Here is a 16,841-nt window from a genome sequence, read left to right as displayed (position 1 = left end):
GCTGAACACTACTCCAGATCCAGTCAACAAATAATAAAAGCAAGATCTAAAAGCATTAAACTATTTCCAACTAACTTTAATATATACCAGAACAAGGCTCAAGAAGATTTATAGAAATACAAAATTGTCAGCAAGCAATAACGTGGAAATTACAATGTCTGGCATCGAATCAGATTACTAGACACAGAGAGACAGGAAAACACTTCTTAAACCATAAGGAAGAGAATAATTAACCAAACAAAACCTTTTTTTTTTTTTTTTTTTTTTGAGACGGAGTTTCACTCTTGTTACCCAGGCTGGAGTGCAGTGGCGCGATCTCGGCTCACCGCAACCTCCGCCTCCTGGGCTCAGGCAATTCTCCTGCCTCAGCCTCCTAAGTAGCTGGGATTACAGGCACGCGCCACCACGCCCAGCTAGTTTTTTGTATTTTTAGTAGAGACGGGGTTTCACTATGTTGACCAGGATGGTCTCGATCTCTCGACCTCGTGATCCACCCGCCTCGGCCTCCCAAAGTGCTGGGATTACAGGCTTGAGCCACCGTGCCCGGCTCCCAAACAAAACCAATTCAGAATTGACATGGATGTTAGAATTAGCAGAGAAGAATATTAAACTAGTTATCATAACTGTAATACATATCTCCAAAAAGTTAAGTAGAGACATAGAAGATGGGGGAAAAAAATTAAACTTCTACCCTGAAAGTGCCTGATCTCGTCTGATCTCGGAAGCAAAGCAGGGTCGGGCCTGGTTAGTACTTGGACGGGAGACCGCCTGGGAATACCGAGTGCCGTAGGCTTAAAAAAAAAAAGAAAAGAAAAAGAAAAGAAAAAAAATTAAACTTCTAGACTACTACAATCCCAGAGATGAAAGAGACTGGATAGGATTAGAAGATTGGATATTGCAGAACTTGAAAGCTGGCATAGAAACTACATGGAATAGGCAGAAAGAAAGAATTTTTAAAAACTTAAGAGAAACAATGAGCTGTGAATTTGAGCTGCCTAGTATATATGTTATTGGAGGACAGAAAAAAATGTTTGAAGATATAGTGGCTGAAAAATTTCCAAACTTGATAAAAACCTATAAATCCGCAGATGCAAGAATCTCAACAAAGCCTAAGTGTGCACGCACACACACGCGCGCGCACACACACACACACACACACACACACGAAGAAAAATATACCTAGGCATATCATAATCAAATTTTCCAAAAACATTTGTAAAGAGAAAATATTAAAAGCAGCCAGAGAAAAAAGGCATTTACTTATAAAGGAACAAGAATAAGAATGTCATAAAAATTTCTCAGTGGAAAGATGCAAGCAAGAAGATGGTAAAGAAATATCTTTAAAATGCTGAAAGAAAAAGCCTGTCAACCTGGAATTGTATATCCTGCAAATGTACCTTCTCAAAACAAAGAGACATTTTCAGACATAAAACCTTAAAGAAATCATCACTAACAGACTTACGACACACAAAAAAATATTAAGAAATGTTTTTCAAGCATAAGGAAAATAATATAAAGATGAAAATCTGGACCTATAGAACAGCATTATGAAAATGGGCAGAATTTTGTCAAAGCCTTTCTCAGAATCTAAGAAAATAAAAATGATTTTTTTCCTTAAATGATTAATATTAAATCTCATAATGATTAATATGAGATTTCCTAATACTGAACCATCACTACACCCCACCCCATTTGCTCATAGTATATTCTTTTCTTAATATAGTTCTATTTAGTTTTAAAAGATTCATGGTTCTTAAAAAGCATAAATGATCTCAAAAACGGCTATAAAGATAACAAGAGAAATACTGGACAGAAAACTACTTACTCTCTGGCCAAAGTATATGTTTCTGTGTTGTTTAGATATCAATGTATTAGATTATAAGAAAGCTACTGTAACTATTTCAGAATTACCAAATTTCTCTATAGATAGCTAGAGAGTAATAATTTGATACTGAAATGCTATAATGTATCTCTCCAAATATTTGTTAGTCAGAAGAAAAATAGCATCATCATCCCTTTCACAGGAATCTAGAGCTACAGAATTCATGTAGCTCTAGCTTCCTCTGGTAGCTTTAATAGAACAATACATGAGAGTATCAATTCAGAGAGGAGTCACATGAAAAAGAAAGAAAGGATGCCATAGTCTCACATTTATAAAGAAACATTAAACTCACAATTGTATGTAAACAAATGTTTGCATTTGTTATTTTCTAAACAGTGTTTCCAACCTTAGCACTTAATAGATTTTTGCCAACTTCCATTGGTAAGGCCTTTACAAATTTAGCTCTGCAAAAGGACTAGACTCAAAGACCTCGTTGGATAAACAAGGTCAACAAATATTTAATGTCGATCAACAGAGAGTTGTAAGTGCTTTCAACGAAGCAGATCCTAAAAGCAGGAAGAGATATATGAGTATATTCACTCGTCATCCCACAAAAGTAGTCCTAAGCAGTCAAAGGTATAACACCCTCAAACATTTATATTTCCTTATAAAAACACTTCCAAGTCTTAGGAATTAGTTCTGCCAATCCACTTGAGGAAGTGCTTTTAGGCAAGAGTGATGAAATGAACCAAAAGGAAGACTCTTGTCTTCACTGTTTTTAGCAAACACACACACACACACACACACACACACACACACACACACACACGCATGCCAGATATCTAGGAAGTATCAACTGAGTAAGAGATAAACTGTTTTTCCTGAGGTAGGATAATAGACTTCAGGGGAAAAGCTTCCATTGCTGGGCCTTCAAGTTCACTAACCTTTTCTTCTGCAATGTCTAATTGGCATTAATCCTATCCAGTGTATTCTGCATTTCAGACATTTGTAGCTTTCATCTCTAGATTTGGGTCATTTTTATATACTCTAAATATTATCATATTCAAACAGATGTCCAAGGCCAACTTCCTATGCAGAATTAACTGGGCTCCTATTATTAGTAAGTTGTTCCAAAAAATCCTGTCACACTTGTATTCTTTCTGTTTTCGCTGGTTAAACTGAACAAGAACCACACGCAGTTCTAGCTAAAGTACACAGTTTAATAAAATTTACCCTGAGTTGTGAAATTGCTGCTTTCCCTTCCTCACTTTCTTCATCAAATTCATCATCACTCCATTCCCAGCCTCCATCCTCTGTCTTATGAAGACGGCCACTGGAACCTGGTACTCTCCGAACCTGCTCATTAGAAAGAGAAGTGGATTATGGTAGTGTTTCATATTTACTAAGTAGAAAACTCCGTATTTCTCTCTTCTTCTGTCACTTCAAGCCATTAAGTAGATAATCATTTTCCCCATAAATGTTCCCATACAAATTCATATCCTCCAACCATCACTTGCTCTATTGACAATCTCTACCACCTGTCTTTAGTAACAAGCACTGTAATTCTATACTCTGAACCCAAACAACATCAAAATCCTATGTAAAATCACAGGTAAAATCTCATTTTTAATGTCCTGAGTCATTTAAGGAAAAAAAAGAGGTTTTGGGTACTCAAAATGAATCAACACAAGATTTAAAATCTGTTATTTTTTATTTTTAAGTCAAAATTATACTTGCATATAATTTCCAAAGTACTAGAGCTGTGCATGTTTTGTTAAGAAAAACAGCAACCTTCTAACCTTCATCTTCATCTCCACCAACAACCACTTTCAACTCATTTTACTTATCCTTTTGGATATTCATCTCTTGAATACGTGTTCCTATCATTACTCACTGATTTTCTGGTTTTAGAAATTATCTGTGGGACTTCCCACAATAGAAGATGAAAATTTAACTATGTTTTGAACTCTCTATTGTTTTCTCAAGATAGACTATAATTTTGGTTAGATCAATATTCAGTGTTTACATAACATGATTTTATATATATATATATATATATATATATCATATTCAGAGCTGAGCTTTATTGTATATTACCATTTCTATTTCCCTGGTAGTTAGTATTTATTCTGTCTCAGCTGTTTAAATCTCCTTTGACCACATTCAAATGGGTATTCTATCAGTATCATCTTCTTGAAGAAGACTCTCACCAGAACCTCCTGATATCCTAGACCGGCTTCACAGCACGTCTGCTATTTCAGATCAAACTCTACCATCATCCAGAGGATTGTGTGTCCTGGATCACATGACTTCTGTTTTTACTTTAGGCACCATCTCCATTATTAGCATTTATTAAAGCCATGCTTTTCTGAACTTATCTTGATTCCATCTTCATACTTCATTCATTGTTTGGTTAAAAAAGAAAAGGCTACATCAGTAAGCACTTTCTTTCATAATTTTGAAGATAACTGCATCACTGTATCTGGCTTCCAGAAGTGCTACTGAGGTAATCATGACTCCTGATATTGTCTGTGACATTTCCCCTGCTCCCTGGAAGACGACAGATTATTCTTTTTGCCTCTAGTATTCTGACCTATCATGGTAATGTGTGTCAGCATTAGTCTATTTTTATTCATTGTGCTGAATGCTCAAGACTCTTTCAATCTAGAAATTCTTGACCATCCAGTTTTGGACATTTTTCTTGAATTATTTTGTCAATGATTTACTTTCTTCTGTTTTTCTCAGTTTTTCTTTTCTGGAACTCCCTTTACTTAAATGCTGAACCTTCTCAAATGGTTCTCTAATGTTCTTTTCTTTTTTTTTTTTTTTCTTTCTACATTTGGATCTTTTGAATTCTCCTTTTTGGGAAATTTCCTCAACCTTTGTATTGAATTTTTCACTTCCTATGTTTTCAATTTCCAAAAGCTTTTTGTTGGTACTGGTCCTGGTTCTCTGAAAACTTCCTTATAATTCATACAACTGATGCACTTAAAAGTATACAATTCAATGATTTTTAGTATATTCAGAGTTGTGCAACCTTCACTACCATCAAATTTAGAACATCTTTATCACCCCTCACAAGACATGCCATATTCTTTGGCAATAAGTGCCCATTTCTCTCCAAAACCACCAGTCCTAAGTTATCACTAACCTACTTTCTGTCTCTATACATTTGTCTATTCTCAACATTTCACATAAATTGAATCATACAATGTGGTCTTTTGTGACTAGCTTTTTAAACTAGCATAATGTTTGAAAAGATCATCCATGCTATAGCATGTATCAGAACTTCATTCCTTTTTATTGTCAAATAATATTCTAGTGTATGAATACACCACATTTTATAAATCTCATCATCAGCTGATGGAACATGTGGGTTGTTTCCACTTTTTTGGTTATTATGAATGATGCTGCTATGAGCAGCATACACATTTTTATGTGGACTTACGTTTTCAATTCTCTTGCGTGTGCCTAGGAGTAGAACTGCTGGGTCACATGGTGACTCTGTTTAGGCTTCTGAGGAACTGCCAGACTGCCTTCCAAAGTGGCTGCTCCATTTCACAGTCCCATGACCAGTGTAGAAGTGTTCCAATCTCGCCACATCTTTACCAACAGCTGTTACTGTCTTTTTGATTATAGCCATCCTAGTGGGTGTGAAGTGGTACCTCTTTGTTACTTTGATTTGCATTTTTTGATGGCTAATAATATTGAGTATCTTTTCATGTGTTTATTGGCCATTTATGTATCTTCTTTCAATAGATTTCTATTCCGATCCTTTGCCCATTTAAAAAAATGTGTCGTCTTTTTATTACTGAGTTGCAAAAGTTCTTTATATATTCTAGATACAAGTCTCTTATCATACATATGATTTGCAAATATTTATTCCCATTGTGTAGACTTTTTGCTTTCTTGCTAGTGTCTATTGAAGCACAAACGTTTTAACTTTTGATAAAATCAATGTACCTATTTTTCCTTTTATTGCTTGTATTTTTGGTGTCATACCTAAGGAAGCTTTGCCTAGCTCAAGTTCTCAAAGATTTATAGCTATATTTTCTTCCAGAAGTATTATAACTTTAGCTCTTACATTTAGGTCGACAATCCATTTTGAGTTAATTTTTTTGTAGGATGAGAAGAAAAGACCCAACACTTCATTCTTCTGCATGTGAATATTCAGTTGTACCAAGGCCATTTGAAGATGATTCTTTAGTCTTCACTGAATTGTCATGGCACAAATGCTTCTTTAACAGTATCATGTTCATTTTTTTGTGAATGTAAACTCTTTTTTTTTTTCTTTTGAGACAGGGTCTTACTGTGTCACCCAGGCTGAAGTGCACTGGTGCGAACACAGCTACCTATAGCCTCTACCTCCTGGGCTCAAGCAATCCTCCTGCCTCAGCCTCCTGAGCAGCTGGAACCACAGGCACATGCCACCATGCCCAGCTTTTTTTTTTTTTTTTTTTTTTGGCGGGGGGGTAGTCTGGGTCTTGCCTTCTTACCCAGGATGGTCTAGAACTCCTGGGCTCAAGTGATCCTCTCACCTCGTCCTCCTAATGTGCTGGGATTACAAGCGTGGGCTACCAGGCCTAGTGAATATAAACTCATCTCTAAAGAGAGCCATGATTTTTATTTAAATTATCTTCCTGCAAAGTCTCTTTACTGTAAGTTTCTTTTTTTCTCTTCTATTTTGTCCTCTGCCTTTCACATTAAGAGGTTTTCCTCAGGTATCCTGTGATCCTAGATCGATGCTCATATTTAAGAGCAAGGAACTAAAACACTGATTGGAAGCACTGAGCTTTTAGCTGAGTGGAGTTTGCTTCATTGCAGAATGATCTGGGCATTTCCCACCTCCAATGTCAGTATTTTTGTTTCTCCTCTTGGGTTAGTCAGACCGATCAAATAAAGATTTTCCAATGTCTTGTCTAGGGGGCAATGAGCCTTAATGTTTATGCTACAGGAGGTGAATGAAGTAATAGGAATAGAGATTCTTAACATTCAGTGTGTAAACAATTACTTAAAAGCCCTTTTTCAGTAAGTTATTCCCATCTTTAACTGTGCCTGGTTTCCTTCAGTTCAGACACCATTTCTTTTACCCTTCTGCAGGATAAACCTCCATCTCTTGGAGTGCAACATGGAGAGAGGGAGGGAAACCAGAGCAGTTTTTAGCCTTACTTTCACTCTCACTTCTGGAGGAACCTGGCACTGTTAATTCCCTTATCTTTTGGGGTTCTGTTGTTTAAGGTAGCTTCTAAGCTTTTCTTAATACTAGCTAAACAGTTATAGTCCTCTGATTTGCCAAGTCCCTTACCACTAACTTGTGGGCATCACAGTTTTGAAAATTTGATTGCAGCTTTTACTTCTCCCATTTTTTTGTCCACTAGGGGTATATTCCTGTTCTTTTCATTCTCTTTTTTCTTTTCTTTTTGAGATGGGGTCTCTCGCTCTGTCACCTAGGCTGGAGTGCAGTGGCATGATCTTGGCTCACTGAAACCTCTACTCCCCAGGCTCAAACAGTCCTCCCACCTCAGCCTCCTAAGTAGTTGGGACCACAGGCACACACCACCATGCCTGGCTAATTTTTGTATTTTTAGTAGAGACAGAATCTGCCATGTTGCCCAGGCTGGTCTTGAACTCCTAAGCTCAAGCAATCCATCCACCTCAGCCTCCCAAAGTTCTGGGATTACAGGCATGAGCCACCACGCCTGGTCTCCTTTTTAATTCTCTTAACAATTCTTTCAGTAGATTATTTTTGGCAGGAGGGTGGAAACAAATGTAGGTATTCACCAAGGCTGGAGTGCAATGGTATGATCACAGTTCACTGTAGCTTCACCCTCTCAAGTGATCCTCCCACCTCAACATCCTAAGAAGATGAGACTAGATGTGTACGCCACCACACCTCATTAATTTTTAAATTCTTTTTGTAGATATGAGGTCCCACTATGTCACTCAGGCTAGCCTTGAACTCCTGGATTTAAGCTATCCTCCCACCTCAGCCTCCCAAAGGTACTGGGATTACAAGCCTGAGTCACCAAATTCCCAGCCTAAGGCTCACTCTTTTTTTTTTTTTTTCGAGACAGAGTCTCGCTCTGTCACCCAGGCTGGAGTACAGTGGCACAATCTCGGCTGACTGCAACCTCCCTCTTCTGGGTTCAAGTTATTCTCATGCCTCAGTCTCCCGAGTAGCTGTGATTACAGGCATGTGCTACCACGCCCAGCTAATTTTTATATTTTTAGTAGAGATGAGGTTTCACCACATTGGCCAGGCTGGTCTTGAACTCCTGGCCTCAAGTGATCCATCAGCCCTGGCCTCCCAAAGTGCTGAGATTATAGGTGTGAGCCATCATGCCCAACCTACTCTTCTTAATCAGATTTCAGATACGAAATCAAGATGTCTCTCAGTTGGGATTTATTTTAAACAATAATAAGCATAGAAATTTTAAGATATACATTATTTAAGAATGTCCTGTGTGTCAGGAACTATTCTAGGCACACTGAAGATATGGCAATGAAAAAAAGTCCCTGTTCTCATTAAGCTTTTATTCTAATGGTAAAGAAAGACTGTAAAACGTCAGATGGTGATAAGTAGGATAAAAGGACAGAGAGTCATGGAAGGGTATTATTTTAGTAATCAGAGAATATTATTCTGAGGAAGGGCCATTTGAATAGACTTGACAGAAAGTGAAGAAATTAGTCAAGTGAGATTTTAGCCTAGTGGCTATCCATAAGGATAATCTTCCAGGTCTCACCCACTAGAGACATGACTTTGATTGGTTTTGGATGATAATGTTTATGTTTCTTAAGTCCCCAACTGATTCTGATATGTAACAATGAATTACAACCACTGAAAAAGGTGTATCTCTAAATTAGAGAGACAAGTTGACTATTCTACCAGTGCTTACTAAGAATATCATTTCTGCTGGGCGTGGTGGCTCACGCCTGTAATCCCAGCACTTAGGGAGGCCAAGGCAGGTGGATCACGAGGTCAAGAGATCGAGACCATCCTGGTCAACATGGTGAAACCCCGTCTCTACTAAAAATACAAAAAAAATCAGCTGGGCATGGTGGTGCGTGCCTGTAAACCCAGCTACTCGGGAGGCTGAGGCAGGAGAATTGCCTGAACCCAGGAGGTGGAGGTTGCGGTGAGCCAAGATCACGCCATTGCACTCCAGCCTGGGTAACAAGAGTGAAACTCCATCTCAAAAAAAAAAAAGAGCCGGGTGTGGTGGCTCAAGCCTGTAATCCCAGCACTTTGGGAGGCCGAGGTGGGTGGATCACGAGGTCGAGAGATGCATACCATCCTGGTCAACATGGTGAAACCCCGTCTCTACTAAAAATACAAAAAACTAGCTGGGCGTGGTGGCGCGTGCCTGTAATCCCAGCTACTTAGGAGGCTGAGGCAGGAGAACTGCCTGAGCCCAGGAGGCGGAGGTTGCGGTGAGCCGAGATCGCGCCATTGCACTCCAGCCTGGGTAACAAGAGCGAAACTCCGTCTCAAAAAAAAAAAAAAAAAAAGAATATCATTTTGTTCTTTATTGTGTTAAATTATTAGAATAATATCAAAATTTCCAAGCAGTGAGATCTATAGAAGAGAGTAAGTCACTGCTAGTATAACTCTTCTAACTTCTTGGACAGGCCTACCACTATATTATATAAAGTATAAATAAGACCTTTACTTTCTTCAGGTCTATCATCAGCAGAAGCCCAAGCTGCCTCCTTTCCTTCACATTGGATAAGTCTGCTTGAGTGGGGAAGTAAGAGAGGGGAAACGGGAGGATTTTCTTCTCCCTGCTCTCACCAAGGTACATAAAAGTATCATGGACAGGAAAATTAATATATTCTGCCCAAACTGAGATATTAAAGCATTCTCTATACTCACATTATGACCTAATCTCTTAGAAATTACATATGCATAATAAGGTTATTTCAGTCTTTCAGTAAAAATAACAGAAAATTTGAAGTTACAAGAGGGTACTGTGACTTACAGTCAAAGCTATAAATGCTATGTAAAATCACAACTCACTCTGGTAGCTGGAAACAGTTATCAGAGTTTATGACTGATTTACCAATTAATTTCTAGCATACCTTTTCATCCTAATAGATAGCAGAGTAACACCAAGGCATACAGTAGACCAAAGATATCTGCTGAATGAATGCATCAAAGAATGCTTTAGAAAGGACTGAAAGAAAACCAGTAATACTCATATACTGTTAACAATGTCTTACTTAACATATTTTTAAAATGCAAAAATAAAGTAAATCTACTCTAAATAATTTTTCAGGAAAACTGAGTTAAAATTCCGATTTACCTTTTTTGCTCTTTCAGAAATGGTTGGTGCTCTCTGCAATATTTTTTCTTGAAGAAATTCTTTATTCTGGAGAGGAAAAGTATGTATTTTGTTCTTATAAGTTTTTATGGAACCAAAAAAACCCCACAAAAATGTTCACCATAATAAAAATGTGATACAATAACAGGTCTGTAATAAAGTGTGAGAAAAATGTTCACTCTTTTACTCTGAAGCTCCTTTAGTACATTATTACCACAATTTCATAAATTGAGACAGAAAACTAAGACATAGTACACCGTATGAACCAATGCCTAAGAAAAGTCTGCTATACTGTATGTTTTTTGAGATCATGGTCCTCCATTTCCAACTACTGTAACATCCCACCACCTGATATCTCTAGGAAATGAGATGTTTACAAATTCAGTAGCGAACCTTAATTAAAATCAGAGTTCATTATTTTTCACAAATCATATTTATAATGGCAAAATCATTATTTCTATGATTAGTTTAGCCTAACATTTAAAAATGGATTTACTAAATTCTTACGTATCTTAATTACCAAAGACGGTATCCGCAATTATTTTATCTACCATCATTTTTCCAAACATAACCATGCAGCTCTGAGCAGTGAACATAATCTGAGTAACTGAGGAGCATCCTATGAATACACATAATCAAAAGCTGGGATTTCCTACCTTTGCTTTCTGGAAAAATTTGTGCCTTAACAGTTCTGCTGCTGTTGGTCTAAAACCAGGGAGGGAAGGAAGAAAAGTTTTTACAATTAATTGAAGTGTAATGTGAGATTTCATCATTAAAAATGAGAAAGAAATTTTTTCAACAGTAAAATAAAAACTCGGTATACTCTACTTTCCTTAAACTGCTAAAAAGCAAAAATAAAATAAACTTGGTACAAGACATTCAATAAAATAAAAAACTCAAAACAGAAATATTCTGATAGTAATTACTGTAGATTCTTTGAGAAAATCATTAGTGAAATGTTTCTTCTGGAAGCATGATTTCTTAATGGAGTCTAATATATTTGCTGTTTAATAATAATATTATTCCTTTAATATTATTTCCCAATAAGTAAGCAAGACAATCTCTAACTAACATTTTTAGCAAGGCATAAAAACATACTAAACATACAAAGAAGAAATGGATCAGATCAAGACCTCCACTTCTTGCCACATGGTAGCCTGCCAGCCTTCAATTTAGGTAACCACAGATCCTTAAAAATACATTTCACAATCTCCCTTTAAAAATGAAAAATCTAAAAGTAAAGTATATTCCCCAAATTTAACAAAACTCGGTGTTTAACTCATCTCTTCATGGTTTTATTTCCTTTTGAGTAAAGACATGACTGTCAATTTTACAAGCTTTTAAAAGAGTATCATTCAGAATAAAGAATTTGATATTTAAGAGACTGGACCTGATTTTGCCACATACCTACCATATGATCCTGGACCTGATTTTGCCACACACCTACCATATGATCCTGGGCAAATCACAGCCTCTCTAAGGTTCAGTATTACTTAGCCAAGCCCCTAAGAGCAGTTCTTAAACACTGCAGTACATTAAACTATCTAGGAAGAATGTAAAAACCCCAACGACCAGCTGGGCGCAGTGGCTCACACCTGTAATCCCAGCATTTTGGGAGGCTAAAGCAGGTGGATCGCAAGGTCAGGAATTCAAGATCAGCCTGGCCAATATGGTGAAACCCTGTCTCTACTAAAAAAAATACAAAAATTGGCCGGGCATGGTGGCACACACCTGAAGTCCCAGCTACTTGGGAGGCTGAGACAGCAGAATCACCTGACTCCAGGACCTGAAGGTTGCAGCAAAATAACATTGTGCCACTGCACTCCAGTCTGGGTGACAGAGTGAGACTCCGTCTCAGGGAAAAAAAAGGAAAAAAAAAAAAACAAAAACCAATGACCAGGCTGTACCTCATACCAATTAAAGCAGAATCTTCAGGACAGTTAGCTCTTCTTATTGCACTGATCCCTTTACCATTATATAATGCCTTTCTTTGTCTTTTTTGATCTTTGTTGGTTTAAAATCTGTTTTATCAGAGACTAGAATTGCAATTCATTTTTTTGTTTTGTTTTGTTTTTTGCTTTCCATTTGCTTGGTAAGTCTTCCTTAATCTCTTTATTTTGAGCCTGTGTGTGTATTTGCACATGAGATGGGTCTCCTGAATACAGCACACAGATGAGTCTTGACTCTATCAAATTTGCCAGTCTGTGTCTTTTAATTGGGGCATTTAGCCCATTTACATTTAAGGTTAATATTGTTATGTGTGAATTTGATCCTGTCATTATGATGCTAGCTAGTTATTTTGCCCGTCAGTTGATGCAGTTTCTTTGTAGTGTCAGTGATCTTTATAATTTGGTATGTTTTTGTGGTGGCTGGTACTGGTTTTTTCTTTCAATATTTAGTGCTTCCTTCAGGAGCTCTTGTAGTAAGGCAGGCCTGGTGGTGACAAAATCTCTCAGCATTTGCTTGTCTGTAAAGGATTTTATTTCTCCTTTGCTTATGAAGCTTAGTTTGGCTGGATATGAAATTCTGAGTTAAAAATTCTTTTCTTTAAGAATGTTGAAGGCCAGGCATGGTGGCTGATGCCTGTAATCCCAGTACTTAGCAGGCTAAGGCTGGTGAATAACCAGAGGTCAGGAGCTCAAGATCAGCCTGGCCAACATGGCAAAACCCCATCTCTACTAAAAATACAAAAATAAGCCAGAAGTGGTAGTGCACGTCTATAGTCTCAGCTACTAAGGAGGCTGAGGCAAGAGAATCACTTGAACCAGGAGGTGGAGGTTGCGATGAACCAAGACTGTGCCATTGCACTCTAGCCTGGGCAACAAAACTGAAGGAGACAGAGACACAAAAGACCCTTCAAAAACATCAATGAATCCAGAAGCTGGTTTTTTGAAAAGATTAACAAAATAGACAGACTGCTAGCCAGAATAATAAAGAAAAGAGAGAAGAATCAAATAGACACAATAAAAAAAGATAAAGGGGATATCACCACTGATCCCACAGAAATACAAACTACCATCAGAGAATACTATCAACACCTCTATGCAAATAAACTAAAAAATCTAGAAGAAATAGATAAATTTCTGGACACATACACCCTCCCAAGACTAAACCAAAAAGAAGTCAAATCCCTCAATACACCAATTTCAAGTTCTGAAATTGAGGCAGTAATTAATAGCCTACTAACCAAAAAAAGGCCAGAACCAGACGGATTCACAGTCAAATTCTACCAGAGCTACAAAAACGAGCTGGTACCACTCCTTTTGAAACTATTCCAAACAACAGAAAAAGAGGGAATCCTTCCTATCTCATTTTATGAGGTATCATCCTGATATTAAAACCTGGCAGAAGGCCGGGCGCGGTGGCTCAAGCTTGTAATCCCAGCACTTTGGGAGGCCGAGGCGGGTGGATCACGAGGTCGAGAGATCGAGACCATCCTGGTCAACATGGTGAAACCCCGTCTCTACTAAAAATACAAAACATTAGCTGGGCATGGTGGCACGTGCCTGTAATCCCAGCTACTCAGGAGGCTGAGGCAGGAGAATTGCCTGAACCCAGGAGGCGGAGGTTGCGGTGAGCCAAGATCGCGCCATTGCACTCCAGCCTGGGTAACAAGAGCGAAACTCCGTCTCAAAAAAAAAAAAAAAAAAAAAAAAACCTGGCAGAAACACAACAACAAAAAAAGAAAATTTCAGGCCAATATCCCTGATGAACATCAATGCAAAAATCCTCAATAAAATACTGGCAAACCGTATCAGCAGCACATCAAAATCGAGTTGGCTTCATCCCTAGGGCATAAGGCTGGTTCAACATACGCAAATCAATAAACATAATCCATCACATAAATAGAACCAATGACAAAAATCACATCATTATCTCAACGGATACAGAAAAGGCCTTCGATAAAATTAAACACCACTTCATGCTAAAAACTCTCAATAAACTAGGTATTAATGGAATGTACCTCAAAATAATAAGAGCTATTTATGACAAACCCACAGCCAATACCAAATGGGCAAAAGCTGGAAGCATTCTCTTTGAAAACCAGCACAAGACAAGGATGCCTTCTCTCACCACTCCCATTCAACACAGTATTGGAAGTTCCAGCCAAGGTAATCAGGCAAGAGGAAGAAATAAAAGGTATTCAAACAGGAAAAGAGGAAGTCAAATTGTCTCTGTTTGCAGATGACATGATTGTATATTTAGAAAACCCCATCATCTCAGCCCAAAATCTCCTTAAGCTGACAGAAACTTCACTAAGTCTCAAAATATAAAATCAGTGTGCAAAAATCACAAGCATTCCTATACACCAATAACAGACAAACAGCCAAATCGTGAGTGAACTCCCATTCACAACTGCTACAAAGAGAATAAAACACAGAGGAATACCACTTAAAAGGGATGTGAAGAACCTCTTCAAGGAGAACTACAAACCACTGCTCAAGGAAATAAGAGAGGTAACAAACATAACATTCCATGCTCATGGACAGGAATAATCAATATCGTGAAAATGGCCATAGTGCCCCAAGTAATTTATAGAGTCAATGCTATCCCCATCAAGCTACCACTGATTTTCTTCACAGAATTAGAAAAAACTATTTTAAATATTACATGAAACCAAAAAAAGAACCTATATAGCCAATACAATCCCTAAGCAAAAATAGCAAAGCTGGAAGCATCAGGCTACCTGACTTCAAACTATACTACAAGGTTATAGTAACCAAAACAACATGGTACTGGTACCAAAACAGACATATAGACCAATGGAATAGAACAGAAGCCTCAGATATAACACTATACAACCATCTGATCTTTGTCAAACCTGACAAAAACAAGCAATGGGGAAAGGATTTCTTATTTAACAAATGGTGTTGGGAAAACTGGCTAGCCATATGCAGAAAATGGAAACTGAACCCCCTCCTTATACCTTACATAAAAATTAACTCAAGATGGATTAAAGACTTAAATGTAAGACCTAAAACCATAAAAACCCTAAAAGAAGACCTATGCAATACCATTCAGAACATAGTTGTGGGCAAAGACTTCATAACTAATACATCAAAAGCAATGGCAGCAAAAGCCAAAATTGACAAATGGGATCTAATTAAACTTAAGAGCTTCTGCACAACAAAATAAACTACTATCAGAGTGAAAAGGCAACCTACAGAATGGGAGAACATTTTTGCCATCTATCCATCTGACAAAGGGCTAATATCCAGAATCTACAAAGAACTTTTAAAAATTTACAAGAAAAAAAAAACCCCATCAAAAAGTGGGCAAGGGATATGAACAGACACTTCTCAAAAGAAGACATTTATGTGGCCAACAAATATGAAAAAAAGCTCATCATCACTGGTCATTAGAGAAATGCAAATCAAAACCACAATGAGATACCATCTCACGCTAGTCAGAATGGCGATCACTAAAAAGTCAGGAAACAACAGATGCTGGAGAGGATGTAAAGAAATAGGAACGCTTTTACACTGCTGGTGGAAGTATAAATTAGTTAAACCATTGTGGAAGACAGTGTGGTGATTCCTCAAGGATCTAGAACCAGAAATACCATTTGACCCAGCAATCCCATTACTGGGTATATACCCAAAGGATTATAAATCATTCTACTATAAAAACACATGCACACGTACGTTCACTGCAGCACTGTTCACAACAGCAAAGACTTGAAACCAGGCCAGGCTTGGTGGCTCATGCCTATAATCCCAACACTTTGGGAGGCCAAGGCAGGTGGATCACGAGGTCAAGAGATCGAGACCATCCTGGTCAACAAGGTGAAACCTCATCTCTACTAAAAATACAAAAATTAGCTGGGCATGGTGGCACGCGCCTGTAGTCCCAGCTACTTGGGAGGCTGAGGCAGGAGAATTGCTCGAACCCAGGAGGCGGAGGTTGCGGTGAGCCAAGATTGTGCCATTGCACTCCAACCTGGGTAACAAGAACAAAACTCCATCTCAAAAAAAAAAAAAAAAAAGACTTGAAACCAACCCAAATGCCCAGCAATGACAGACTGAGTAAAGAAAATGTGGCACATATACATCATGAAATACTATGCAGCCAGTAAAAAGGATGAGTTCACGGCCTTTGCAGGGACATGGATGAAGCTGGAAACCATCATTCTCAGCAAACTAACAGGAACAGAAAAGCAAACACTGTATGTTCTCACTCATAAGTGGGAGTTGAACAGTAAGAACACATGGACACAGGGAGGGGAACATCACCAGGGCCTGTCAGGGGTGGTGGTCTAGGGGAGGGATATCATTAGGAGAAATACCTAACGTAGATGACAGGTTGATGGGTGCAACAAACCCCCATATAAGTGTATACCTATGCAACAAACCTGCACATTCTGCACATGTATCCCAGAACTTAAAGTACAATTTTTAAAAATAATAAAATACAGCAGAATCTTTAATTGGCGCATTAGTAATTTTTAAAACTCCCCAGGTAATTCCAATATGCATTCAAGTTTAAGAACCAGCACCTCAGATGATTTCTGTTGTTATTAACCTTTTACATAACCATGGTATAATAAGGAAACAGACTAAAATATCAACATTGGTACAATACTATTAACTAAACTACAGACTTATTCAATTTCTCCAGTTTGTCCACTAATGTCCTTTTTCTGTGCCAGGATCTAGTACAGGACAGTCTGTTGCATTCGGTCTTCATGTCATCTTAAT

General features: G+C 37.9%; 1 protein-coding gene across 2 annotated transcripts in view; it reads right to left on the bottom strand.

The window, feature by feature from the left end:
- The window catches only part of OXSR1 (oxidative stress responsive kinase 1), a 98,512-nt gene that overhangs the window by 17,483 nt on the left and 64,188 nt on the right, over positions 1-16,841 (bottom strand). For both annotated transcript variants that reach the window (XM_003930896.4, XM_074406044.1), the window contains 3 exons: positions 10,800-10,848; positions 10,126-10,191; positions 3,056-3,178 (listed from right to left, as the gene is read on the bottom strand). In XM_003930896.4, the coding sequence (XP_003930945.3) occupies positions 3,056-3,178; positions 10,126-10,191; positions 10,800-10,848 (238 nt within the window). The remainder of the gene's footprint in view (positions 1-3,055; positions 3,179-10,125; positions 10,192-10,799; positions 10,849-16,841) is intronic.

This window comes from Saimiri boliviensis, chromosome 9 (assembly GCF_048565385.1).
Source record: "Saimiri boliviensis isolate mSaiBol1 chromosome 9, mSaiBol1.pri, whole genome shotgun sequence".
NCBI classification, from domain to species: Eukaryota; Metazoa; Chordata; class Mammalia; order Primates; family Cebidae; genus Saimiri; species Saimiri boliviensis.
This window is presented reverse-complemented; position numbering and strand designations above follow the sequence as displayed.